Source organism: Chiloscyllium plagiosum, chromosome 35 (genome assembly GCF_004010195.1).
Source record: "Chiloscyllium plagiosum isolate BGI_BamShark_2017 chromosome 35, ASM401019v2, whole genome shotgun sequence".
Classification (NCBI taxonomy): Eukaryota; Metazoa; Chordata; class Chondrichthyes; order Orectolobiformes; family Hemiscylliidae; genus Chiloscyllium; species Chiloscyllium plagiosum.
This window is the reverse complement of record NC_057744.1, coordinates 23,793,172-23,820,934: the sequence shown is the minus strand read 5'-3', so window position 1 is coordinate 23,820,934 and position 27,763 is coordinate 23,793,172. Positions and strand designations below refer to the sequence as shown.

The window sequence follows — 27,763 nt, the reverse complement described above, 5'->3', positions numbered from 1 at the left end:
TGGCTTTGTATGTTTTCCAAATTTCTCGTCAAAGCCCAAATGGTTCAGGGCCTGTGCATTCTGACCCCAGGGCCTTTTTCCATGAATTGGTGCAAAAACTATAGAATCCTTTCCAACCTGAAGACTTCACATACTTAGTTGAAGAGTGTGGCGCTGGAAATGTACAGCCAGTCAGGCAGCATCTGAGGAGCGGGAGAGTTGACGTTTCGGGCACACACCCTTCATCAGGAATGAGGCTTGTTGGCCCAGGGGGCTGAGAGCCCTTCTGCTGATAAGAAAGTGTTCTTCTGAATCAACTATTTGAAGTACCTGACTATCTGTTTTTATCATGAAACTGAACAATGTAAACAGTTAGCAATTCCCAGTTGGCATCATGAGGAAATGAAGAAACTGGCATCATAAAAGATAAAATGTAAAGAGCAGAAAAAATGTTACAAGAATAACAGCAGAAAGATAAAAGTGCCTAAAGATATTTATTAACTGTGGAGGAGGTGTAAGGGATTAATGTTTATGGTCTTTTAATATTCAAAGATTAATTTGTATTCTCCACTACTATTCATATTTTGATTTATTCTATCAAAAACCTGTTTACCCAGAGGAAGTGTTATAACTTAAAAGGGAGCAGAGTAGCAACTTGTGTTCCTTTTTGTGTTTACAGAGGCATCTTGATTACCCAGCATTCGATTATTTGGAATTTGATTAACTGAACAAAATACTGCCTGCCTGTGTCCTTTGGATAATCGAGATTCCTCTGTATTCCTGAGATGTGAGCATCACAGGCTGGCCGAGAATTTATTGTCCATCCCTGGATGCCCATGAGAAGGTGGTGGCAAAAGCTGCCTTCTTGAACCATTGCAGTCCATCTGCTGTCGATAACTCCACAATGCCAATAGGGAAGGAATTCCAAGATTTTGAGCCAGCAACCCTGAAGGAACAATGTTATAATTCCAGTGGGTGGGTGAGTGGTTTAGAATAGACTAGTCTTTATTGTCACATTCACTCAAATGTGTGCAGTGCACAGTTTGTAATGTCACCTCTCGGCGTCATGTTAGGTACAGGGTACCTAGGTACAGATACTCTGTTACACAATTGAAACGGTTACAAAAAAAAGATGGGAATACAGAATTTTAAAAGTCCAGAATGAGAATAAGTTTCTTTAAAGTATTCAAGTTATAGCTCTTTTTCATTGAGGAGGAGGACTTGCAGGCAGTGGCAATCCGATGTAGAGAGGAACCTCAGTTATTCGAAGGACACGGGTGGGCAATATTTCGTTCGGTTAATCGAATTCCGGATAATCGAATGTCGGATAACATTGTTCGAGCATTGGGACCTTGCGATATTGCTGGATAATCCGATATTCGGATAATCAAATGCCGGATATTCGAGGTTCCTCTGTGTATGCTGTCCTTGTCCTGTATGGAAGAGATTGTGAGTTTGGAAGGTACTGTCTAAGGATTATTCCTGAATTCCTGCAGTGCATCTTGTAGATGGTACCACTGCTGCTACTGAGCATTGATATTGGAGAGTCTGAATGTTTGTGGATGTGTTGCCAATCAAGTGGGTTGCTTTGTCTTGGTGGTGTCCAGCTTTTTGAATTTTGTTGAACTGCACACACTGAGGCAAGTGAGAAGTGTTCAATCAGTTGTGCCTTGTTGATAGTGCACAGACTTTCAAGAATCAGGATGTGTGTTATTCGCTGCAAGATTCCTCGCCTCTGACCTAATTCTGTAACCATTGTACTTGTATGACTAGTCCAGTTCAGTTTTTGGTCAATGATAACCCCCAAGGATGTTAGAAAGGGATTCAGCACTGGTGATAGCATTGAATGGCAATGGGCAATGGTTAAATTGTCTCTTGTTGGAGATGTTCTTTGCCTGGCATTTGTGTGGTATGAATGTTTTTTGCCACTTTTCAGCCCAGGCCTGGATATTGTAGAGATCTTGCTATATTTGGAGATAGGCTGCTTCAGTATTTGAGGAGTCACAAATGGTGTTGAACGTTGTGTAGTCATGTGCGAACATCTTCAGTTTTTTTTATTCAAATGTGGGATGTGCTTGTCACTGGCTGGGATGGCATTATAGTCCATCCCTAGCTGCCCTTGAAAAGCTGGTTATGAGCTTCCTTCTCAAACTGCTGCAGTCCATGTGCTGTAGGTCGGTGGAGAGATTTCCATGGTTTTGATGCCATGACTTTGAAGGAACAACGATCTGTTTCCAAGTCAGGATGCTGAATGTTTTGGACAGGGACTTGCTGGTGTTGGTGTTCCCACGTACCTGCTACCCTGTCCCAGGTGATATTGGGTATGGGTTTGGAAGAGCTTCTTGATGCCATACTTAGTCGAATGTGGCCTTGATGCCAAGGGCAGTCACTCTTTCCTCACCTCTGAAATTCAGCTCTTTTGTTCATGTTTGAACTAAGGCAAGATTGATTCCATTGAGAAAGAAAGACTCATTGAGAAGTATATATTAGCAATGTCTAAATAAGAACGTTAAGTGTGGCATAAAATTGAGAGAAACACGATAAACCTGCAAAAACTAGTGGTAGTTAAGAAATCTGTGTAGATTTTAAGAGCCAGCAAAGAATCACTTAAACAAAATAATGAGAAGGAGTGTAGAATATGAGGGAAATTGAGCTCTAATATAAGCACAACAACTGTCTGCTAGCATTTAAACAAGAAACAAGTAACTAAAGGTGATAATGGACGTTTAAAGAATGAGTCTTGGAAATTGATAATGGAAAGCAACAAAATGGTGGAGATATTGAACTTGTATCTGCCATCACTTTAAAGACTTAGAAAACATCCCAAAGACATTTCAAAATCCAGAGGTGGAAGAGAATATCACCCGAGTTGTAAAAACCATTAAGCCCAAATGCTGATATTCCCAGAATCCAATGGTCCACTCCTATTAACATAAATGGCAGCAGAGATAGGAGGTGCCATGGTTTTAATCTTCCCCAAACTTCTTAGATTCTGGATTAAGAATGGAAAATAACAAATATAACACATTATGCGAGAAAGGATGAAGACAGAAAGTGGCGGGAACATTGTTGGAATTTAGTATTAAAGAGGCTATATAACAGGATACTTAGAAAATTATAAGATCAGGTCAATGTGATTTTCTGAAGGGAAATCAGGTGTTTTCTAGTCCATTAGAGCCTTTTGAGGAAGAAGCATGGCTTTGTCAAAATGTAGATAAAGGCAAATCTGTAGATGTGGTGTTCTTGGATTTCCAAAACGCATCTCCTCAAGTTTGACATGAAGGTTACTATACAAGATAGGAGCACTTCGTGTGAGGGGTAACATATTCACATGGATAAATGATTGGTTAGTCAACAGGAAGCATTGAATAGGGATTAATGGATCTTTTGTACATTGGCAAGCTACAAGCAGTGGAGTGAATGAAGAGTCAGTGCTTCGACCTCAACTGTATATAATTGATGTCAATACTTTCTGTGACAGGACCAAATGTATGGCAGCTGAATATCACTTTAGATACAGCAAGCCAGTAAATGCTCCTCAAACCATGATGCCACAGAAAGGAATGCCTACACCCACTTGCAGACAGGGACCTGGAGGTGTTTTGTGATCGAGAAAAGGGACAATGCTTTTTGCTACAGACTGTCACAGAAGGCCACACCATCAGATCAAGCCAGCACTGATCCAGGTAGCAGCCCTGGTCAGTGCTTGTTTCTCAGGTTAGAATAGGTCTTCAGAAAAGAGGTCAAAGGTCTTCTGCACTAGACAAAGGTGAGTGCCACCATTTTCTCTCTGCTCTATCACACTCACAGGGCTATTACTCATTCTAACTCTGGCTAACTCTTAGTTTTGGATTTACTTTGTTTAACCATCAACAATCAAACAATTGTGTATGTTATATGTTGTTATTGACCAAATATTACTTTATATAAATTCAAAGATACCTTTTCACATCATGCTCACTTTAAGAGCGGAATTCTCCTGACCAGAGTCAAAGACTCATGAAAGAGGCACATAGCAGAATTTTATTTCAGAAAAACCAGTTAATGCAGCAAGGCGGCCAAAGAATCTTCCCCAAATCTGGATTCGACGTGAAAACACAATCATTTCTTAATCTTCAGCTCAGATCAGAAATCAATTTCACATTCTAATTTTACAGTAACAAGCAGTATTTTTATACATTTTGTGTTACAATGATCATACACAATGTCCTTATTGTATCCTCCCCTTCACCCCTGGGGGACCAACCTTGTAAAACGCCTGATGGACAGCCCCAGGTTCTGAGTTTTTTTATATGGTATTTAACCATTATTGTAATTTCTAGGCCTTGGGATCTTTCTATGTTGCAGTCTAAAGTTACTGGCTGACCTCTTTTGGTCATGCTTATCTCTAAGGACTCCTTGAATGCTATTGTCCATTGTTCTGGTTATCAAATTCCATTACCTCTTTTTGTATAAAAGGTTGATTCTGTTATTAAAAACTCATGATATTAATAATAATTATAACTTTTTAATTATTTGTATTGTTAACATTTTTTAGCTAACCAGACAAGATATACCAGGCATCTCTTTAATGTTTTATAATTGTATTGAAATCTCTGTGATTTTTTTAAAGAATCTTTAACTAGAACTTACTAACAATGTAAATAGTTTCAAAGGGACAGCTAATTTCTGCAAGATAACTTTAGCTACTGTATTTATGGCCGAGCACATCCTTAATGAGACTAGAATTAATTACTTATTATAGCCATTTTTTAAAGCTTTTGAGTTATAGTTTCATTTTGTTATGAATCTTGCAAATTGTTTTTAATCTTCTTCATCGCTGTCTTTGCATTCTTTGGAATCTTGACAATCAGATAATGCTTTCTTTTGCTTTGGAATAATTCCCTTCTCAAAGGCACCTTTTTTGTTGAGGTAGGCTTTTTAAATTTTGGCCATCTTGTGTCTCTTAAAAATAAGCTGTTCAAACAAGCTTTTCTTTAAGTTGCGGCCATTTTATGTCTCTTAAAAATAGGCAGCTCCCTACGAGTAGATAGCCTGTGTGGTATTTCTGCTGGTGATTGTCTATGTTTTGACTGTAATGTCAAGAATAAAGTTGGTTGATTATGAATTACCACAGTCACAGCATCTAATATTGACAGTTGCTTTATTGTTAAATTGATCTCCTGATGACAGACCATGACAAGCCTATGGTTAGATGAGAGGGCATACTGCTTTCATGTATTTATATTTCCAAATCCCCCTTCACAACTTCAGTGCACTTGAAGTAACTATGTTTAGAGTATTTAGGAAATACCAGTGAAGTGCATGGAAGTCTGCATGCTGATACTTTGAAGCCAATTTGATGAAAATTGTTGATAAATTCAGCCTGCATATTGACAGCTTCTTTTAAATTTGTGTTGTCTTGTCAGAAGAAAAATGGATGAAATGAGTGTGTTTGTTTCATTCTTTAACATCTTCACAGTTAGGTTTTACAGTCAACTTTTCAGGTTTAGTTTGATCTGTATCACTAACTGTGGCCTTGACCCATCCTTTCCCACCAATTAATTTGATTAATTTCATGCCTGGTAATGAAAAGTTTTTGCAATTCTAGGAATAAGGGTAACTTGAGCAAAAACTGTACTGTGGCCTCCTGGGATTCTGTGGTTTCCGATGGGTCAGCGGCTGAGATAAAGCATGACTTGGAGCAAGTAAAGGCAATGCAGAAGATTTTTAAAAAGGTTTAAGTCCATTAGTACATCAGTTTCACTCATTTCAAAAGTAAGACCTCGTCTATGCAATGACTAAGTTCCACAGTGTGATTGTATTATTAGGCTTTACCACATTTAATTACATCTAGATTTGCCAAAACTGGATGTAGTTAGGAACAAGAAACAAAAAAAACTGCCAATGCTGAAAGTCTGAAACTAAAACAGAAATTGCTGGAGAAACTCAGCAGGTCTGGCAGCATCTGTGGAGAGAACGCAGTTTCAACATTTCAGGTCCAATGATCTCAATCGAAAGCTATTCTGAAGAAGCTTCACTGGACCTGAAACATGGAATACTTTCATTGCACTGATGCTGCCAGACCTACTGAGTTTCTCCAGCAATTTCTGTTTTAGTTTCAGACTTTCAGCATTGGCAGTTTTTTTTTGTTTCTTGTTAGATGTAATTAATATTCATTGACATCACATGATGAATCACCCTGCCCACCCCCCCCCCCCCCCCCATTCCCTCAAACACGTTGCAACAAATATGCTTTGAAAGTATTATAGCTTCATGCATCCGAGATGATTCCATGCTGCCTTTATGGCTTATGTAATCAAAGTAGTAACGACAACGAATTACCTCATTTACCCACAGTTGGATTAAATTACCCAAGATTGATTCCCTCAGACTAATTAAATGTCTGAGCCTTAGATTAAACATTCATAGGTTTTAGGGTCAAAGGAAATGCAGAGACTTATCACCCGGGCAGGAGAAAAGTTATTGTATCATCTTAGTTCTGCATGTTTCTACAAACAGAGACAATCCATATAGTCATGAACAATTATTGAATATGAATTAAATGAAAAAGGCATGAATTAAAAACACAACTGCTAACATTCTCAGACAAACTATTTGTTGTTTTACGTTCTTGGAGACCGAAATAATGCCAATTACTTGCAAGTAATGTCTGACGTCATATTTGTGGTGAAACTTTTCAGGGTGAATGTCATACCGGTTTTAGGTTCCTTACATCTATTATCTCTCTCAAACACAATTTAATAAATTGATGTCAAAAATGTGGCAAGAAATTGGGCGGCACGGTAGCACAGTGGTTAGCACTGCTGCTTCACAGCGCCAGAGACCCGGGTTCAATTCCCGCCTCAGGCGACTCTCTGTGTGGAGTTTGCACATTCTCCCCGTGTCTGCGTGGGTTTCCTCCGGGTGCTCCGGTTTCCTCCCACAATCCAAAAATGTGCAGGGGTTAGGTGAATTGGCCATGCTAAATTGCCCGTAGTGTTAGGTGAAGGGGTAAATGTAGGAGAATGGGTCTGGGTGGGTTACGCTTCGGCGGGTCAGTGTGGACTTGTTGGGCCGAAGGGCCTGTTTCCACACTGTAAGTAATCTAATCTAATCTAATCTAAATATCAACTAAATTAACAGGGTGAGACAAGATATTCTCTAAACAACCTGTTAAAATTGGCATTGTACATTCTGGAAAACATGGGACTTGAATCCAACCTCATGGCTCAGTGGTAGAGATACTATCACAGCAATTAGCTAATGCTTATCACTGGGGATAGTACCTACAGCTGATGCTATGGTGAGAAGAACATTTGCTTTGTCAAAAGGTGGGGCAGCTGATTTGCCTATGCATGGTTAGATTTGCCTATGCATGGAGTGAATTGCTGGACCAGATGGCACTTTGGAGAGAAAAAACTTGACAGACTGGAAATAAAAATCCCGAGATGTTCATAACTTTGATGTTATTTCCTCATGGACATCAGCATCTTCCACAGGGTCAACTTTGCATGATTTTCCTTGGTTCTCACATTGCTTTGAATTCCTAATGAGATAAACAATGGTAACACACCTAAAATTAATTCTCTCATTCTGCAGCAGTAAAGTTTCCAAAGATTATCCTATTAAAATAAAACATAAAATGTGTATGGCAAATTAATCTCTAAAGTCAGCTTCTTCCATAGAGTACAACCAACTCTGAATCATAGAATGTAGGACAGGACATTACAGCACAGGAACAGGCCCTTCGGTCAATGATGTTGTGCTGATCATGATGCCAAATGAAACTAATCCCTTCTGCCTGCCCTTGGTCCATACCTCTCCATTCCTTGCACATTCATTTGCTTATCTAAAAATTTCTTAAATGCCCCCATCATAGCAAAACTAAATTTCCAGAAATTGCTGGAAAAGCTCAGCAGGTCTGGTAGAAGAGAAATCAGGGTTAACCTTTTGGGTCCAGTTCTGAGTAGACCTGCTTTTCCAGCAATTTCTGTTTTTGTTTCTGATTTCCAGTGTTCGCAGTTCTTTTGGTTCTTAAAAACTATTGTATCATTGATTCATCTCACTCCATTTATTGTTGACTGCAGCCATGATGAGTTATTTCACCAGATCATGACAAACCAGGTAATGCCACTGTGAGGGATAAGCTTGTCTGGATAAAAGGGCTTTAAGGCAATCCAAGCAAGTTATTGTCTTGTAATTTACTGACTAAAATTCTCACAAAGATCTGGTAGAGTATAGCTCCCTGCTTCTCAAACCACAGTGCCCTTTCTGACTGCCTCTGAATGAAGCTGAATGACCTAGGCTCTGAGGGAATGAAATGAATGTTATATGTATTGGGATATTTGAGAGGAAGTAATAATTATCTATGAAACAGTGACTAAATGTTTTTCCTTTCACTTTGTGACATGCTTTTTTTATTGTGAATCTCCAATAAGAAGCTAGAATTTTGATTTTATAAATGCAGGGTAAGACATCTGTATTCTGTTGTCCTGTGTTCATGTTTGGGTAATTCCATTTCTCTCTCTTGACATGAAATATAATTCATTCTTCTGTTCTCCACTGTTAGCCATTTTCTAACCCTATGTATTCTGTCCCTATTCAATAACACTTTCAACAAGTATAAGGAGGTCATGGACTTTGTCACTCAGATTGAGACTATCCATTCTGCTGCTCCAACAACTTCTCCGTCTCTTTACCTGCTAAGCTATCGCAGCCTATCCTTCACCTTTATCCAGTTTCTCATTCATTTCTCACCTTTGAGCCATTTTATCTATGAGGCCTAGACACCGATTTTACTAAATTGCCAACTGTCCTTCTTTTCTGGTTCCCAACCTTACTGACATTATAAATAGCTCCCCCTTGTCAAGCATCCCTCTTTGCTTTTACATTGCTTCTTGAAAAAAAATACACCTGATCTCTCTGAGAAACTCCAAATCATTACCCTCCCTCTAGCCTCTTTTTCTCCTGCCATGACTATGACCATGACACTATATTGCATTTTATTTTTTTGATTTCTCTGGAGCCTATTATAATAAATCAGATCATCCTCATTCTCCACGTGTCTTCCATGTTATTAGCTCAGACGAATCTTCCTTGTCAGGTTCCAATTCACCCATCCCACCTAAAACAAATCGTCTCTGGCAACAGCTTCTCTCCTAGCCCACCTGACTTCTTCCAGAGCCAACCAGGAATCAATCCTTTATCCAATCCATCTCCTGGCCTGCATTTTATCTGAAGATTTGTAGTTAACTTGCATAGAGATACTGGTAATGCGTGCCTCCAATGCATTTCCTTTGTGTTAGAATGAGGCATCCAGGTCAGGCAGGGATCAAGGAACAGGGCTGGTTTTTAATGTAACTGACCAGCCTGGAATGGTTGGTCTATAGACAACATAGAGTGCTTACAGCACAAAAGGGAACTATTGGGCCCATACTGTTAGTGTTGTCCCTCTGAATAAGGAATTCCCCTCATGGCAGTCCCCTAACTTTCCCCAAAGCTGGAAACTGTTACTTTTTTCAGGTAGTCCTCAAATTGACTTTTGAAAGCTTCAATTGGCCCCAACTTCACCACACTTTCAGTAAGACATGGGAAACCCAGACATCAGGGCTCCCCCATGTAGTCTGGAAGTGTGTGTGTCATTGCCAACTGATTTCTCCAAACTTACAGACCTGGCTTTCACTTCTACAAGGATGATTACGGAAGCAATGTTGATAACTCTTATGGGGACTCAGGTCTTTATCCTGGAAAGGTCAATTCTGAGCTTAGGTTTATTCTGGGCTCATATGGGATAGTGATCCTGGCAGACTCAGTGAGGATGTGGTCAGAAGTTTTGGGGGTAAATTGGATCCTGGGGTTAACTTGGAGACTGTTGGGGCTGGGGAATGTTGATGGTTTTTGAGATAAGAGAGCTGGTATTTATTGCTTCCAGCCTGATAATTGCAACATCCTCCTGGGTCGAGCCCTGTTGTTTACTCTTGGAAACTTCAGTTCAGTTGAACTCTGATAACTGTGAGAGTACAAAACAAAATTAGTGCCTGTCTGAGGTTTAGAATTTCCTGTACATAGCAATGATTAGGGTTTGTTTCCTGTGTGCATAGTGCCTCTGCCCCCTCTGCAAACTATCTTGAACAGTTGTTGATTCACCAGTTATGCTAGAGAAGCTTCTACTAAAGAACTAAAGAGCTTAGGTTGTGGCTTACCTAGAGTTGCAAGGGCAGTATCGATCTGTGAAATGAGAAGAATTTTACATTATTAGGAATTCTCTGCAATTAGAGCATTTTTTCATCCTGCCAGTCTCTGCATATGCTTTGTTGCTAGAAAATGATTTCTTTCAGCTTTATTTGATTATTATTGCATTGAATTCTTTCTCATCTGCATTTCTTATCTGTTTCATGATGTATTTGACTGCTCCTATAAAAGACTATAAGAAGGAACAGAAGTAGGCCAATCGGCCCCTCAGGCCTGCTCCACCATTCAATAGGATCACGGCTGATCTGAAGTTCTTCACATACATATTCCAATTCTTTCTCCAGAACCCTTGATTCTTTGGCTATTCAAGAATCTATCTCACCTTTAAATATAAACACAGACTCTGCCTCCACAGTTCTCTATGGCAAGGAGTTCCAAAGACTCTCAACCCTCTGTGACAAGAAATCCCTTCCCATTTCAGTCTTAAATTGGCACCCCTATATTCCAAAACTTTTCCCTCTGGTTCTAGCCTTTCCCGCTGAGGGAAACATCCTTTCATCATTTGCCCTGTTAAGCCAGTTAAGAATCCTGTGTGTTTCAATGAGCTCACCTCTCATTTTTCTAAATTCTAGTGAATAGAGTGCCAATCTATTTAATCTTTGTTCAAAGGGCAATTTTTTCTTAACAGGGATCATTCTCATGAACCTTCACTGAATTGCCTCCAATGAAATAATATATTTCTTTAAATATGTGGACCTTAAATAAGCAGTATAATACTCCTCACAGAACTCGAGATGTGGTCTCACCAGCCCCTTATAAAAGATTTCCCTAAACTTGTACTCCAACTCTCTTGAAGTAATAGCCAACATTGTGTTAGCTGCCGTGGTTACCTGTCTTTCATGCTCCTTTGCTTGTATTTGAACAGTGGATGGAATCTTTTTGCGGCATTGGAGTTCCTACCTGTCAGCCAGAGAGCCACCAAGAGACTTGTAAGGGCCTCTGTTTTTGAGAAGACCCACTGAACCACTTGCCAATCAAGTGGTGCAGGTCGTCCATCTGCAGGCCTTCTCCTGGAGTCTAGATCCCGAGGGTAGAAATATTCCTGACTGAGCTCTGAGGCTCACAGTTCTTTTGTTCGTGGCACCATTTGGAAGGCCTTGGCTGTTCCCAAAAAAAGAATAAGCCTCAGAGTTCCAGGATCACAGAGTGACCCAGGCCACATGTAAACAAGTGGGGACAAGACCCACAGAATGATGGTCATAGAGACATGAAAGCAGAGGGTGCCTACAGCAAGGGCCTAGGAAGTGACCGTCAGTGTGTATCTCCTACCTGATATTCTGCCCCTCAGCCACTGAGCACCTATAACAAAGGGGAAGTCTCCTAGTAAAATAAATCGCATCATATCAACTGGTGAATGGGTCAACACAAAAACAGAAATTGCTGGAGAAACCCAGCAGGTTCTTGCAGTGTCTGTGAAGAGAAAGCAGAATTAACATTTCATGTCTCGTGACCCTTTTCCAGAACTCAGGGTCACTGAACCCGAAAGGTTAATTCTGCTTTCTCTCTACAATTGCTGCCAGACCTGCTGAGTTTCTCCAGCAGTTTCAGTTTTTGTTTTAGATTTCCACCATCCACAGTTGTTTTTTATTTTGTAAATGAGTCGGTATCTTTTATAACTGTCAGCTCACATTTGTGCTTGATGTCAACAATTGATAAATTTACCTTTCCATTCACTGCCCCAGATCAGTAACGAAATGACAGAGACCAGAAAGACTAGGAATGTTACAGATCGCACAGGAAAACTACCTGTGAAGGAAAAGAAAAGCAGTTTGAGTTTCATCCAATCCACTTTAGCATTAATGATTGGTGATCACTATGAATTAAATTAAATTCCAGGTTTACTGGAATAAAAGGTACAAAATACAAAGTGAAGTTTCAAACAAATAAACATTTTTGTTTTAATTTTCATAGCTCACAATGACAAATAAATTTGTTCCCTCGGTTGTTTGTATGATGCCTCAGTTCAGTTTTTATGACATGGCTTCAGGCAGCCTCAAAAACCTCAATAGCAATCTGATTCTATTCTAACCTCGAATAGATGGAAAAGTTTCTAACACATCTGTGCTTGAGTGGTTTTCAAATGTTTCCAGTGTGCGGTCTGGGTATCAAGATAAGCTGTTGCCCTTATTTTGCCAGTATTTTGACATTTCTATGTTAACTTGTATTTAACTTCTGTTTTAGAGGACACAAAGAAGGCTGGGGCTCTTAAGGAGTGTGGAAGAAGATGCGTTGCGATTGGCAGAGATTAATTATACTGATATATCAGATATCAACACAAGCAGCTTACAGAGAATTGATGCCATAAAATGTGCAGGGCTGGATTTCATGGGGCTCTTGGAAGGGATATGAGGAAGAGAGAGACAGGGATCTGGAGAGGGCATGGGGGAAGAGGGGTGACAATGGGTTACTTCAGAGGACTGCCCCATACCAAGCTGGTCAGGTACATTAAAAAGCCATCCCTGTGTCATGGTCACTGCTTGGCCTGGTTAGATTAGATTACTTAATGTGGAAACAGGCCCTTCGGCCCAATAAATCCACACCGACCCGCTGAAGCGCAACCCATCCTACCCCTACATTTACCCCTTCACCTAACACTATGGGCAATTTAGCATGGCCAATTCACCTGGCCTGCACATCTTTGGACTGTGGGAGGAAACCGGAGGAAACCCATGCAGACACTGGGAGAATGTGCAAACTCCACACAGTCGCCTGAGGCGGGAATTGAACCTGGGTCTCTGGCGCTGTGAGGCAGCAGTGCTAACCACTGTGCCACCAAAGTCAATAAAGTGTGGAGCTGGAGAAAGTACAGCAGGTCAAGCAGCGTCGATATTTCAGGTCAGGAACTTTCATCAGGACCTGATTCTAACAACACAGGAAATGATGAGTCTAACAGGTCTCACCTCCTGTCCTGACTAAACAGTTGTGGGCAAGCCCATCAACAGACATACTAGCTGCCCTGCACCATTTAACACTGGGAGGAACATTGATTCACTTCAGATTAGATTTCTGCTCCTGTTTAGGGAGGACATGCTTTTTGTAGGGATGTGAGCTCAGCAGACATGCAGCGTCAGGCTTGGCAGTGGCCACCTTAGGGATTGCGGGCAGTTCCAGTGGGGAGCACACAACACTGGGACCAGAGTGTCTAGTAAGTTTTTACCAGGTTTACATGTCTTAGTGAACTGGGAACGGGAGGTTAAAGGGCTTTTGAGACGTGCCTCAGGTAAGCACAAGATACCCCCAAAGGAGATCACCCCTTCATCAGCACCTTTCACTCCATCCCAACCCTCACCCCTCCATGTCCCTCTTCCTTCCTGTACCCTTCCCTCCCTCTCTCCTCTCCCCCTCATTTCCTCCTATCTTCCTCCCTCCACCTTCTTCATCCCCTTCCGCTTCCCTCTCCCACCCACATTCCATATTCTCCAAACACCTTTGCTCCCCAGACTTCTCTCCCACCCCATTTCTCTTCCTGTCTCCTGTACTTTCCCTTTTCTTCCTCTTCTCCTCCCCATCCCTCCTCTTCCATCCTCCTCTCTCCTCACTCTTTCTCTCTCCTCTTCCTTCTCTTCCTCTCCCCCTTCTAAACCTCCTTTGCCCCATTCTCTGTCTGTTCTTCTCCCCTACTACTCCACTTTCTGCTGAAGTTAAATGTCATTTGCCTGGTTTCCAATTGGCCTGGGCTTCCTTCAGCTTCCACAAGTAAACTTCCAAACTAAGACCTAAAGTGGTGTTCCTCTTTGTGGTTAACTTCTCTGTGGAATACAGACTTTTTGGATGAGTGCCTGGTCACGTACATATTAATATTTCGCAATCTCGTTAGAGTTAGATGGTTCAAGTGAAGGAAAATGAAATTTCTAGTAATCTCTAAGAATGGAAGACAAATCCATATATATTTTTGTCATGTTGAAGAACTAAAGATTAAACATTGAAGAATTCATGCATTTACCTAATGTCTTTGAGATTCTATTTTTTATTGCTTATGACCATATTGATCACTGGCATAGTTTATCTATAGATAGACAAATGGGAAGCTGAAGAATACAGAAAGCCAGGCAGCACCAGGAGGTGGAGAAGTCGACATTTCGGGTGTAACTCCGGAATCTATTTGTCTACCTCCTTACGCTGCCTGGCTTGCTGTGTTCTTCCAACCTCCTGCTTATCTACCTTGGATTCCAGCATCTGCAGTTATTCTGTCTCTAACTATTTTATCTATAGGCCATATTCTATAGGAACACATTATCCCAGTTTGGCAAATGAATAGGCCTTGGAAAAAATGAATTCCATTTATAATTAATTACTCATTTCTCAGTTTGTTCTGAACCGAGCATTCATAAAGAGAGGAGCATTTGCTTTTGCACTTACTTCCCAAATCAGATTTTAGGTATATATTTACAGGAAATTCTTGAAAGCCATAATCATTTTGTGCTCCACAAAGATATGCTCCACTGTCTGAATATTCAATACTTGCTATCTTCAGTATTGAAATGTTTACTCCAGCAGCCAATTGCAAGCTTTGTTCCTGGGATATCTTTTTCCATATCACTGTGGCTACTGGGTTACTGTCCGCTGTACAGTTTAGTTCGAGAAATGTCTGATGCTTAACATGGATGTGTTCTTGGTCCAGTCGATGGAACATATCTGTGTCAGAAGTCCTGTAATATATGACAAGTTTTGGACCATCTGAATCAGAACAAAGGAAATGAGAAATAATTAGTCATAGAAGCAGACTCAACCTCAGAGAATATGTCAGAGAATAAATAAAACTGACTGGAATTAAAAGCATTCAAATTAATCTTTTCTGTATTGTAATTTGCCAGGCCACATAACTCTTTAAAAACAAAGCACTTATGGAAGAATGGGTTGTTAAATGGAATCTTATTCACATTAATTCCTAAGCAAAAGACAAACAGACAACTACTCACAAGATTACATTCAAATCAGTACTGAGAGAGAGAAAAGCGTTAACTTGCTATCGAATTTCTGCTTCCTTTCCTCTTGTACCACCACAAGAATCATAGTCATTGCTCCCCAGGTATGTAGTTGTGATAAAAAGTATGCAAAGCTTTAAGTGTAAAACTGTATTCCATCATTCTCTCCCAGAAAATTAGTCTGTCTTTGTCAAGATGTTTTGTGAATAGGGAAAGGCCCTAAAACCATTTTATGAAGATAAACCTCATCATCTCAAAATTTCCCTTAATCTAAGTTTTTGAGTATGTGAAAGAAATGTCTCCTGGTTTCTCTTTTTATCATTATTTTCCTCAGTTTAGACATGGATCCATTGGTTTGAAACCATTCTTTTCAGGGAGGAGTAAGCACAGATCCAACTTATCACTTCTATGAACAAATTTAAAAATATTATCAAATTGTAAGGCACATATTTCGCCCACCAGAACTGTGCAAGTTCTTCAGAGGAACTTTTCAATTTACTCTTATATCACAGCTGAAGTTCCAGTGTTCCTACCTACCAGTGTTGTTCAAGTTAGTTTACTTCAAGGGCATTGCAATTCCAATTATCACATGGCATTTCCCAAATCCAACCACATTCAGATTCAAAGTTGAATTCTTTCTACACTATGAAATGATAAGTTCAATAAAAAACACTCCTCCTGCAGGACCAGGTTCATTGAGATTCTTGTACTCTTTATGGTGATTACAACCAGAATGTCTTCATCTCAATCATCTGAGTTGGATTTTGGACCCATATAGCAGAGTTGAAAGGACAACGTTATCTTGGACATTCCAACTCAGCCTGTCATCATATGTACACTCTAGGCTAAAATTGCATAATCGTCTTGTAAAGCTTCAGTGAAATATTTGGCATCTAGTCCCCTTCAGGCTTACATTAGGTGTATGCCACAGTTACGCCCATCAGAAAAACACATTAAGGTAATATACTTACAATTCACCTTTAGCCTTATCTGCTTTATTATTTGCTTTTCACTAGTTGAATGATGGACCTGACAAGTATAGATTAATCCATGGTCTTGTGAAGTGGGAACAAATGTCAATTGACTAGTAGTGTTAAATGTTCCATCCATGTTGCTGAAGGTGAACTCTTGAGTCCTGTATCTTGTTTCAGCATCTGCTGGTGAAGATTGAGAATTGTCTAGGATTGCTTGCAACCATTTAATGGAGATAGACTGAGGATAAAATCCCCCAGCAAGGCAGTACAGTGAAGATACCTTCTCTGCTACTAATGTTTCCTGAGTAACAGAAATTGCTGGAGGAGATGGTGGAACTGTAACATAAAATGCAAAATAAGTCATGCTGAATATAAATACTAAAGAAGACAATAACAAGTCAATGTCAAGCAGGTTCTACACATGCAATGCACTTGGCAACTTCATTTCAATAAATTAATCATGCAGAGGTTATGCAGAGCTTATAATTTTTATCTCAGTTTGGGAGATTGACTAATCCATTGAGTGTCAGTCACATAAAAGTTCTTTTCTATGAGTGAAGCAAATTGTCTTTCAGTTATTCATGCTTAAGATTTTGTCAAAAATGTACTGGTTTGCATGAAGCCTCATTTTGTTTTCAATGGGAATTTCAGAATCACCATAGAATCTATCGAGTGTGAAAACAGGCCATTCATCCCAACAGGTCCATACTAAACATCATCCCATCCAGACCTATCCCCCTATCCTTATACCCCTGCATTTCCCATGGCTAACCCACCTAGTCTGCACATCCGTGAACACTATGGGCAACTTATCATAGCCAATCTGCCTAACTTGCACATCTTTGGACTTGCACATCTTTAAGCCCAAACGTTTCAGTTGCATTCCAAAGTGGAACTCAGCTCTTCCTATGCCATGGATCACTTATTGTAACATGTCTGCTGTAAACATCCTCTTTATATTGACATGATGCTTCATAATTACATTGTTGTTTTAAGAGACCAATAGGTATCCAGAAATTGTGTGGGATTTATGGAAAAATTTTTATATAAGATACTGCATATTCAAGGAATGAATGATCTAAAAAATGGATTTCTTGACAAGATCTTAAGTTAATTTGAAATATTAAAAAAGATTGAGATGATAAAAATTAGAATGGGAAATGTTGAATTATAGTATGCCAACATATGAATATTGAAATAAGAAGCCTAATTAGAGCTATTGCAGTTAATGATGTCAATTTCTAAGTGATTGCATATATATCCAAAAACACATTTTGCAGTCTCCCAGTGAGAATTCTCAATTAGTTGATTCAATCTTGCATCAGACATAATTAAGTAATTATCTTGCATGTAACTGCACTTACACATGACTGAATTTCCGCCCCATTGGGGTAGCAAGTATGGAGACAGTGGGTGGCTGCATAATTCAGTACCATTACATGCCGATATCATCCTACCATCAGGCCACAAATGACTCAAGGCTAACTCAAGAGAATGGAAAGTCAATTGAAGCCAATTTTCCGTGGCCTAATGGAATTTCCAGAGCAAGCCAACTCCCTGAAGGTGATTTCCAGATAGTAGGCATGGTGGCTAGTGCAATAGGCTGGAGGCCCTCCCTGTCTACTTAGTCACAACTGTGGCTACGGGTCACCCTATTTAGAGCTCCTCCTTCCACAGTGGTGGCCTAACAGTCAGGGCTTGTTAAGATTCAAAAGTGCAAAGAAAACATCTCATGATGGAGGCACAGTCTCTCTCCTTTACCTTCAAAGGTGGATTGCTGGAGGTCATCTTGTTGACCTTCCAGCTTCACCGGCCAATCCCACCAGCTTCAATTTGGCAGAATGCACAATGTCTGGCCAAGAATTATAAGGACGTGCCTGCCCTGTCATGGCGAAAGGTCACAACCTCAGCTTGGCCTCAAGACTGGGATACTAAAAGTCAAAATCCAGCTCATGCTTGCAGCAATTCATTAATGAAATCAAAGGACATGATATTCCATTAACTTTAAATTTTTGATACTTTATAAAAATAGTTATTTCATATGTGGACATATTTATAAATGAATATACACTTTACCAACAACATGCAATTGTGTTCCTGGTCCTTTTTCCTCGATTGGTGGGTAGATAGTTGGTACCTTCACTACACATGTATAATTCGAATCAGACATTCTAAAAGAAACGTTTTCGATCTTCAGAGTTGCAGCACAGTGGTGAAAAATACCTGGAGCAATGTCAGGGATGCAGGTCAGATTATTCTCTGAATTGTATCTCTCAGTCATCCCATGTGAGGTCTTGTACCAGGATACATAGATCCAATTACTGTCATTTGCAATATAATTAAATGTACAGTTTAATGTGGCTGGCTTTCCTCTCAGGATGCTGACCAGAGCCGGCTGAGACACCTCCCTGATCACTGGATTACCTAATGGAACAAAATATATCAATTGTTAGTAATATTAGACTCAGTCAGACAAATCATGGGTAATATTTAATATCTGTTAATCTACATTTATAATTCATGTCGAGTCATATATTCACAGAGCATGGAAACAGGCCTTTCAGTCCAACCAATGCACGCTGAACATGTTCATCATTTTGCTACAAGAAAGGAAGTGATTCCATAATGAAGGAAGTTACAGCATTTACTATTTGCCTGACACAAGACAGACAGTATTTGGGACTCACGCATGCAGTTGCTTTGCCCCTAACTATTGACTCACCTATGACTGTTGCATTTCAAATCTTTCTGGTGTTTCAGCAGTTTTCTATCTGCCAGTTTTGATTATTGCTGCACTTCTTCAAGAAGTTCTGACAAAATCTCCTTATCCAAAAGTATAATCTAGTTTTCAAGTTTACTGATTTGGGGAACTTCGACACTACCTGTGCCTTTCCTATTCTCTAATGTTGTTACCTCACATTGCCTTCGGAGGTGACCACATCAGTCAGTACTCAGTCTTTGATTTTCAATTGCACTGCAGTGGCTCTAGTCATTTGTCACGTGCTGATTGTAACATGAGCTCAAACAACAGGCAGCAATTCCTGCACATGAGGTAACCCAGAATGCATAAAGTACCTCCAGACTGAATAAGTTCCATATGCAATGTATCCAAATAATCTGTCTTAATAGTCAATCCACTGACGAATCAAACACCTCACACTGAAATCTACAAGCCTGAGAAACTGACATTTAAAACGTTGATTTAAAAACATTTGAACATCACGTAAAAGGAAAGCATTACTCTCAAAGGCAAATTGCTGCCTTTTTGAATGTCTGCAATCAATGGAGTATAAATACACCCACAGTGCCATTTTTATGTCACAGTTTGACTCAACTGAGTGCATGCATTAGCATTTTAGTGACCATTAAGACTCAACGCATCACTCTACACTATATTTCTTTAAAAGATTCTAAGAAACTGACCACTGCAAGATTGAGATAGTAAAATGATAAAAAGTTAACAAAAGACACTTGAGTTCATATCTAACAATATTAAATGCAATGACAGCTATGATCGTATAAAATTTATGAGAAATTAGCAATTTAATTAAATAAATAATATACATACATACATAAAATAGCCAGGGAGCTTCAAATAATTATTTTCTCAGAATTGGAATGCTAAAAAAATGACCAAAGTCACACAGTGTGATTTCAAAATAGTGGCTTATTTCACAAGAACAACAATTAATTCAAAATCACACAACACCAGGTTATAGTCCAACAGGTTTAATTGGAAGCACACTAGCTTTCGGATAGTGTGATTTTGTCACAATCACCTGATGAAGGAGCGTTGCTCCGAAAGCTACTGTGCTTCCAATTAAACCTGTTGGACTATAACCTGGTGTTGTGTGATTTTTAACTTTGTACACCCCAGTCCAACACCGGCATCTCCAAATCATAACAATTAGTTCATAAGATATAAACTTTATTATGTAATTAATTATATTTGAGTGTTGGATACATTATGACCACAATTTCAATAAAATTCCAAGCATTGTCTAAATCTCCTGCTTTAATGGTGATTGGACACTGGTGGAATTCCAAAGTTAAGGAACATAAATAGATTTTCTCAAATATTTACATTGATTCTCTGCAGTTTATGCATAATTAAAGCAGCCAATCTTTTGGAATTTCAAGACCAAAATTACCTTACTGATTCTGCATTAGCTGAGTGATTTAACTCCACATTTTCTTTAAACTGAGTCCTGTAAACCTTTTAAAGGTTTACATTGTATGTTGCAACATTTTTCATCCAATATCTGCAATAGTAAATTGCTTTGATGTTAATTAATAAATTATGATGTTGCAAGAGTTTGTTTAAATGTGAACACTGATGATGGATTGAGGTATTGTTGATCCCTATCTATTGACTTTGGTTAAATAAAGATATCAAATTATGAGGAGAAAATGCAAATAAGTGAAGTAGATTGAGGTTCAGCTATGATTGAGTATAATGACATAAAATTTTGAAAGACTGAATGGCCTACTCCTGTTTCAGTGTTGATACACAGTTACATTTTGTTGTGTCGCCATAGTGGCTGCACTCTCATTAGGGAGAGGCAACTTGTAGTGATTCACCCTGAGGACCACCAGAACTCAGGCAAGGGAAGAGGTTGAGTAGGACAGTCCTTCATGGTAACCTCAAACCAGTGATGGGAACTGAATCCACACTGTTGGAATCGCACTGCTCTGTCAGCTGAGCTAAACCAATTCACACAGTTACATTATCACTATTATGTCAAAAGAGAAGTGGTATGAGGGTGTTACTTAAAGTGAAAATTTTGGTTTGGGTCAAAAATCTAATTCCCCAACAAATTAAAAAAAGAAATGATTCAGATGCAGTCAGTAATTATAGTCCTTTTGAAGTTTACCTGAAATGCAGTATAACTCCAGCCAGGTGCAAAGTTTATTTTAATTGAAACTCAAGAATTGGAAGAACTTGGAGCAGGAATGAGCAATTCAAGAGTTTGAGCCTCTGCTCCATCTAATATGATCACCGCTGATCTCATCTTCGCTTTTACTTTCCTGCACACTCTCCACAACCCTTCAACCCATTGCTAATTACATATCTGTCAATCTCCTGCTTAAATTTACTCAATGTCCCAACAACCACCGCAAACTGGAATAGTAAATTCCACAGATTCACGACCCATTGAGAGAAGTACTTTGCCTTCATTTCTGTGTTAAATCAGCTACCCCTTATCCTAAAACTGTGAGCTCTCATTTTAAAGTTCTCCACAAGGAAACATCCTTGCTGCATCTACTTTGCGATACATCTTTAGCATCTTTCATATGTCAAATAGATCTCCTCTTATTCTTGTAAATTCATATGCCTAAATTGTTCAGTCTCTCTTCTCATCCAGTCATAGAGCTGTGCAGCATGGAAAATGACCTGTCCAAATCATCCAGGTCGACCAGATATATTAAATTAATCTAGTCCCATTTGCCAGCATTTGGCCCCTATCCCTCCAAGCCCTTCCTATTCATCTATCTTTAAAATGCCTTTTAAATGTTGTAATTTTACCAGCCTCCACCACTTCCTTTGGCAGCTCATTCCACACAGGCACCTGCCTCTGTCTGAAAAAGTTGCCCTTCATGTCCTTCGTAAATCTTTCCCTTCTCACATTAAACCGATGCCCTCTAGTTCTGGACTCCCTCACTCCAGGGAAAAGACCTTGGTTATTCACCCTATCCATGCCCTTATAGTTTTCTAAACCTCTATAAGGTCACCCCTCAATATCCAATGGTCCAGGAAAAATATCCCCAACCTATTTAGCCTAGTACAGACACTTAAATACAGATTCTTAGGAATAAATTAGAAAAATACGAAATCACAGGAATAAAACAGAAGAATAAAGGAATAAAGAAATAAATGTCAGGTGCTGACAGAAGGAGAGCAGTGGGCAACATGTGTAAATGCCTGCTGTGGATTCCTCTTTCCCATGACATTTTCACTGTGGGGGTGGCTGCATTTTATTGTCAACATTTTTTTATGGTATACATTGGTGCTAATCAATGTGGCATTATAAGATCAATGTTAAGGTATCTGTTCCCCTATTTAAGAAAATTATAATGTTTAGTCTTGCTGGACATTCTTGCCCTGTGAAAAGAAGTGTTGGAAAGTATCATGTTAAAAATCACACAGTACCAGCTTATAGTCCAACAGGTTTATTTGGAAGCACGAGCTTTCAGAGCGCTGCTCCATCAGGTGATTGTGGTGTGATGCCACTGAAATGATATATTGAAAAAGACCTGGATTTTTTGTTAAGTCTCTCATCTTTTAGAATGACCATGTTGGTTTCAGTTTCAACCAACATATTTAGTTCAGAAACCAAATGGATAGTGCTATCTAGTGGCAATTACTTCACAATAGCCTGCTGACTACTGCACACTTTGCGTCCCATCGAGATCATTTGGCCTCTAACCCCATTACAACCTTGGTCTAAACATGAACGAAAGAATTGAACCTCGGAGGTGAGGGCAGGGTGGCTGCCCTTGATACAGGGATGCTTTAACTGAGTATGGCATTAAAAAGCCCAATCAAAATTGGAATAATTGGAACCAGGGTAAATAATCCTTCAGTGACTGGAAATACACCTAGAACAAAGGAAGATGGTTGTTATGACTAGAAAGGAAGCATTACATTGATATCAATATGGGCGGCACGGTGGCACAGTGGTTAGCACTGCTGCCTCACAGCGCCAGCAGACCCGGGTTCAATTCCCGCCTCAAGCGACTTGACTGTGTGGAATCTGCACATTCTCCCCGTGTCTGTGTGGGTTTCCTCCGGGTGGTCCGGTTTCCTCCCACAGTCCAAAAATATGCAGGTTAGGTGAATTGACCACGCTAAATTGCCCGTAGTGTTAGGTTAAGGGGTAATTGTAGGGGAATGCATCTGGGTGGGTTGCAGGTCGGTGTGGACATGTTGGGCCGAAGATTACTGTAAGTAATCTAATATAGTGGACAAGACCACCAAATTTATGCTACATTCCCAGATGAGATTACCAATTTTAGAAAGCTCATACATGAAATACGGGTGTTTCTGGCTGGGCCAGCATTTATTGCCCATTCCTTGTTGTCCTTGGGAAGGTGATGGTGAGTTGCCTTCTTGAACCGCAGGTAGACCGTTCAGGAGGGAGATCCAGGATTTTGAACCAGAAACATTGAAGGAGAAATACATTTCCAAATCAGGTTGGTGAGCGGATCTTACAGGTGATGGTGGTCCCTTGTATCTGCTGCCATTATCCCTCTGATTGGAAGTGATTGTGGTTTGTAAGGTGCTCGTGAATTCCTGCAGTGCATCCTGTAGATGGTGCATATTGTTATATGAGTGTCAGTGGTGAAGTAGTGGTTATTGTGAATGAGGTACCAATCAAGTGGGCCGTTTTGTCTTCGATGGTGTCAAGCTCCTTGAGTGATGTTGGAGCTGAACTCACTCTGACTTGTTGATGGTGGACAGATTCTGGAGAGTCAGAAAATGACTTCCTCACTACAGGCTTCCTAGTCTTTGACCTCTTATTTTAGTCATTGTATTTATGGCTAGTCCAGTCCAATTCAGTTTCTGGTCAATTCTAACTCCCAGGATGTGAATAATGAGTGTTTTGGTGATGGTAATTCCATTGAATGTCAAGGGATGATGGATAGATTCAGTTTTGTTGAACATGGTCATTACCTAGTATTTGTGTGGTGTGAATGTTACTTGCCAATTTTGAACCCAACAACCCACAGCCACTTCCTGTGTACCAGATACAACTCTAACTAATGGAGATTAGTCCACTGAATCCCAATGACTCTAGGTTTGCTAGATCTTCTTGATGCCACACTCTATCAAATGTGGCCCTGATGTCGAGGGCAGTTACTCACCTCACCTTTGGAATTCAGCTGTTTTGTTCATGTTTAGACCTAGGCCCTACTGACTGGGTGTCAGTCATCAAAATTGATTATGATTTAGTTAGGGAGCAATGATGCCTGTATTTAAGCCAATAAAGACACAAGATTCCACCATTTTATATAAATAAAATAAATGCTATTGTACATTTAGAAAAGTAAAACTACTTGTTGTTTACACGTAACTTACAATGGAGAATTAACATGAGGTAAACATTGGTCACCAGATAAACTGTGAATTGAATATCTCACTGAACTTATCAAATAACTAATGGGGGCAAGATAGTTCTCACTGAATTCTCAGCAACCCACCTCATTGTTTGTGACACTATGGATCACCAAATCTCACTAGAACTTCATCATCTTCACAAGAGATCTCAAATCTTCATATTTGTAGGTCTAGCTTCATGCTCTCTGAAGAACCCTCATATTTAGTCTGGAAGCAAAATTGCGACTTCTTTGGCCTTCAAGTAGTTGCCAGGCAACCAGATTCAAACTTACAATGGTCTGATTCAAAGTTAAAAGTCAGCTGATCATGGCAGCAGTGTACCTGGGTTTCTTCAACTCTATTTTGCCCCTTGAAATATCTCCAAGTCAGCCTATATTTACACATGCGTAGTAAATGACACTGACCCAGCTAGCGCTGAGTTGGCTCCTGAAGTGTGCAGAAACCCTGACACTCTTGTTTTTTATCTGTCAGCCAGGACTCCCTGATTAGACCAGGTTAACAGCCCCAATCAGATAACTTATATTCTATGAGGTCCACTTGGCTGACATCATTCCAATCACTGGATCCTTGTGAAGCCATTTTCAGCCCACTGATCTCTTCTCTGACAGCTAAATCCAAAAATGGACTGACCTTGAAATGCAGCTCACTGACACTTGAACTATCTTGAGTGACCTATCGAAACACTCCCCAGACATTCTGCCTTATTTTTGGGCAGTATCAAATGTCACCAACAATGGAACATCATATGATTAAATGTCACATTGTTAAACTATTCAGCTAACGAACTCTACAGCTGACAGCTCCAGACACAGAAAATGGAATTTATGGCTTTGTGCTTGGGCATCAATCATCACAGTATCAAGATTTCAAGAGCTCCTCAGGATAAAATCCTAGGCCTAACCATCTTTGTGTGCTTCATGAATGACCATCCTTTCTTTATAGGAGTAGAAATGGAGAGTCACTAATGATTGCACAATGTTTAGCACTATTCATGACTCCTCAGACATTGGAACAGCATACGTCCATAACAAGACCTGGGCAACATTCAGGCTTGATCTTATAAGTGGCAAATACTATTTACATTGCATAAGTGCATGAAATGACCATCTCTGTGAAGAAAAGTTCTGACCCTCTCCACTTGACATTGATATAATTGGATTCACCGACTATCAACGACCTGAGTATTATCATTGACTAGAAACTGAGCTAGAACAGCCCAATAAATACTATATCAACAGCAGATTAGAGACTAGAAATTCAGTGACAAATAACTCGCCCCTGTCTCCACAGTGTCTATAATCTACAGAACGCAAATCAGGAGTTTGATGCAATACTCTTCAGTTGCTTGGATGGGTATATCTTCAGTAAGACTCAAGAAACTCACTGCCAACCAAGACACTGATTGGTGCCTCATCCATAGTTCAGCCGTCATTTCCTCCACCACTAAAGCACAATGAACAGCTTTGCATATAATCTGTAAGTGCACAATCACTGTGGTCCCTTCCACAGCACATCCCAAACACCCAACATCTACTGTGTAGAAGGGCAAAAATAGAAAACCGAGGGCATACTTACATTGCAAGATAGCAATGTTTCATGAAGACAACTTTCCACCACCACTTTCATGTGCAATCATGTATGGACACATGTCTTATGCATGTAAAACAAAATGAAAATTGGCCCTTCGAACTCTCTCCACTATTTCATAACTTCATGCCTGATGAATGTAGCTTTAAATCTAGTTTTCTGCTACCTCCTATATCCTTTTACTTCATTGCCAATCAAGAATATAGCTAACTCAGCCTGCAAAATATTTGACGATCTGCAGTCATCATTAAATGTATCAAGCCTGTATATGGATTTTACATGTGATATCAAGGTTTCTTTCTTTAAAATGAGGAAGCTGAATGGGGATATAACTTATTTGTATAGCATTATGAGGGATCTAGATAGAATTGTTAGAAATGGCCTATTTCCATTTGCAGAGCTATCAACAACCAGGGGCCATAGCTTGATAGAAGCAATAGAAAGAAACTGAAGTGACTTTGTTTTTTCAGCCACTCAGTGAAGGGAGTCAGGAACTCACTGCCTGACGAGATTGTAAAGGCATACAAATTCAGGAGAAAGAAAAAAGATATCGAGCCTTGAAGTATCATAGCCTATATATCTATGGACAAGGAACTGAATGTTGGTTAGGCTGGAAGCTCTTTTACAGCATGCATGGAATAGCCTACTTCTCTCCATACATCTTTCTATATTCAAAAGCAGAAATTGCTGGAGGTCAGCAGGTCTGGCAGCACCAGTGGAAAATAAATATAGTTAAAGTTTTAAATCCATTGAATCGCCAGACTTGAAATTTTTACTCTACTTTCTCTCCACAAATGCTGCCAGACCTGCTTAGTTTCTCCGGTAATTTCTGTTTTATTTCCAATCTCCAGCACCTGTAGTTCTTTGCTTTAGATTATTAATCGTTTTACATTTCTGTTTTTATAAGACACATTGCCCCAATTTGCAATATGCTTCTAAGTTAATATTGTGGCCTAAATTTTGAAGTGAATTTCACAGAGTATGATTTATAGAGTTCCTATGTTTGCAAAGAAGAGAAGACTGTGTATGAATGGATGACAATTCTAATGAGTGTAAACAAGGCATGTTAAAATCTCTACTGATAATCTTAGATTGTTTTTTTATGCAGTTATCAGTGTACTCAGTAAGTGCTGCCTAATTGCAGAATCACACCTAAGAGTAGACAGTTTGTTTTCAAGTTACAAATCCAAGAAGAATATAGTCATATTTGTTCATTATAGTCAGAGTACAGGCTGTAATCAACCAGCCCGCTCCTACAAAGTTGAGTTTTATTAGTAGCTTGTAATTTTTATTGTATATAATCTAAGTTGACTAATTAAGTAATTGTTGTAACATGATGTTAGAGTTATGTTATAAACTGACATCCGTTTGTACTCTTAAGGATTCCATACAGCGACAAATCACATTACTTTTAGACACTATGGATTTTAGTGTCAGAACCTCCCTCTCAACTTCAATTCACAGGACATTTCCTGCAAAGTATTCAACTTATAAATGTCAGATAATTATGCAATTTATTGTTCAAAATTTCCATTCATTCATTCTATATAAATGTGAACATCTTTAGAACATATGTGGAAATGTCAATGATATAACTATTATATTTGTATTGTTTTACATGATCCAGCAGTAATCTTAGTTTTTATTCAGCATCAGTAATATTTGTGATCAATTTAAATTTGAGCTGTGTGACAGAGATTGGAATAGAGGACTTACTAACCTTCCAAACCAGTCCATGCCAGAGAGAGAACGATCAGCTGCGGTAACATATTCGCCATTCCACGTTCTCCTAAATTTGTTCAAGTTTATTTCTGTATTCACAAACTCTTATTTAAATACACTTTATGAATGCATTAACCTACATCAAGAATGATTGCCCTCTTTTTCATGTGCTATTTATTTCACTTCAGAAGTTCCAGAAATGCAAGATCTGGTGACAGTGATCA

The 27,763-nt window shown here is 39.5% G+C and overlaps 1 protein-coding gene across 1 annotated transcript; it reads right to left on the bottom strand.

Annotated features, from left to right (window-relative positions):
• Positions 1-7,018: 7,018 nt before the first annotated feature.
• Positions 7,019-18,969, bottom strand: LOC122540520 (sialic acid-binding Ig-like lectin 10). Its single transcript, XM_043676387.1, has 7 exons — positions 18,834-18,969; positions 18,335-18,535; positions 16,109-16,447; positions 14,572-14,889; positions 11,875-11,958; positions 10,164-10,188; positions 7,019-7,507 (listed from the first exon to the last, which is right to left on the bottom strand). Exons 2-7 carry the CDS (start codon positions 18,390-18,392, stop codon positions 7,414-7,416), a joined length of 918 nt encoding a protein of 305 aa, XP_043532322.1. The 5' UTR covers positions 18,393-18,535; positions 18,834-18,969; the 3' UTR covers positions 7,019-7,413.
• Between the last annotated feature and the right edge of the window lie 8,794 nt (positions 18,970-27,763).

Excerpts from the sequence above, each read along its gene's own strand:
- LOC122540520 (XM_043676387.1), bottom strand. The coding sequence starts at position 18,392 with ATGACTGAGAGATACAATTCAGAGAATAATCTGACCTGCATCCCTGAC. Across the intron at positions 11,959-14,571 it reads CCTAAAATCTGATTTGGGAA|GTAGTTTTCCTGTGCGATCT; the intron begins GTAAGTGCAAAA and ends TTTCCTTCACAG. Across the intron at positions 10,189-11,874 it reads CTGGGGCAGTGAATGGAAAG|ATCGATACTGCCCTTGCAAC; the intron begins GTAAATTTATCA and ends CTCATTTCACAG.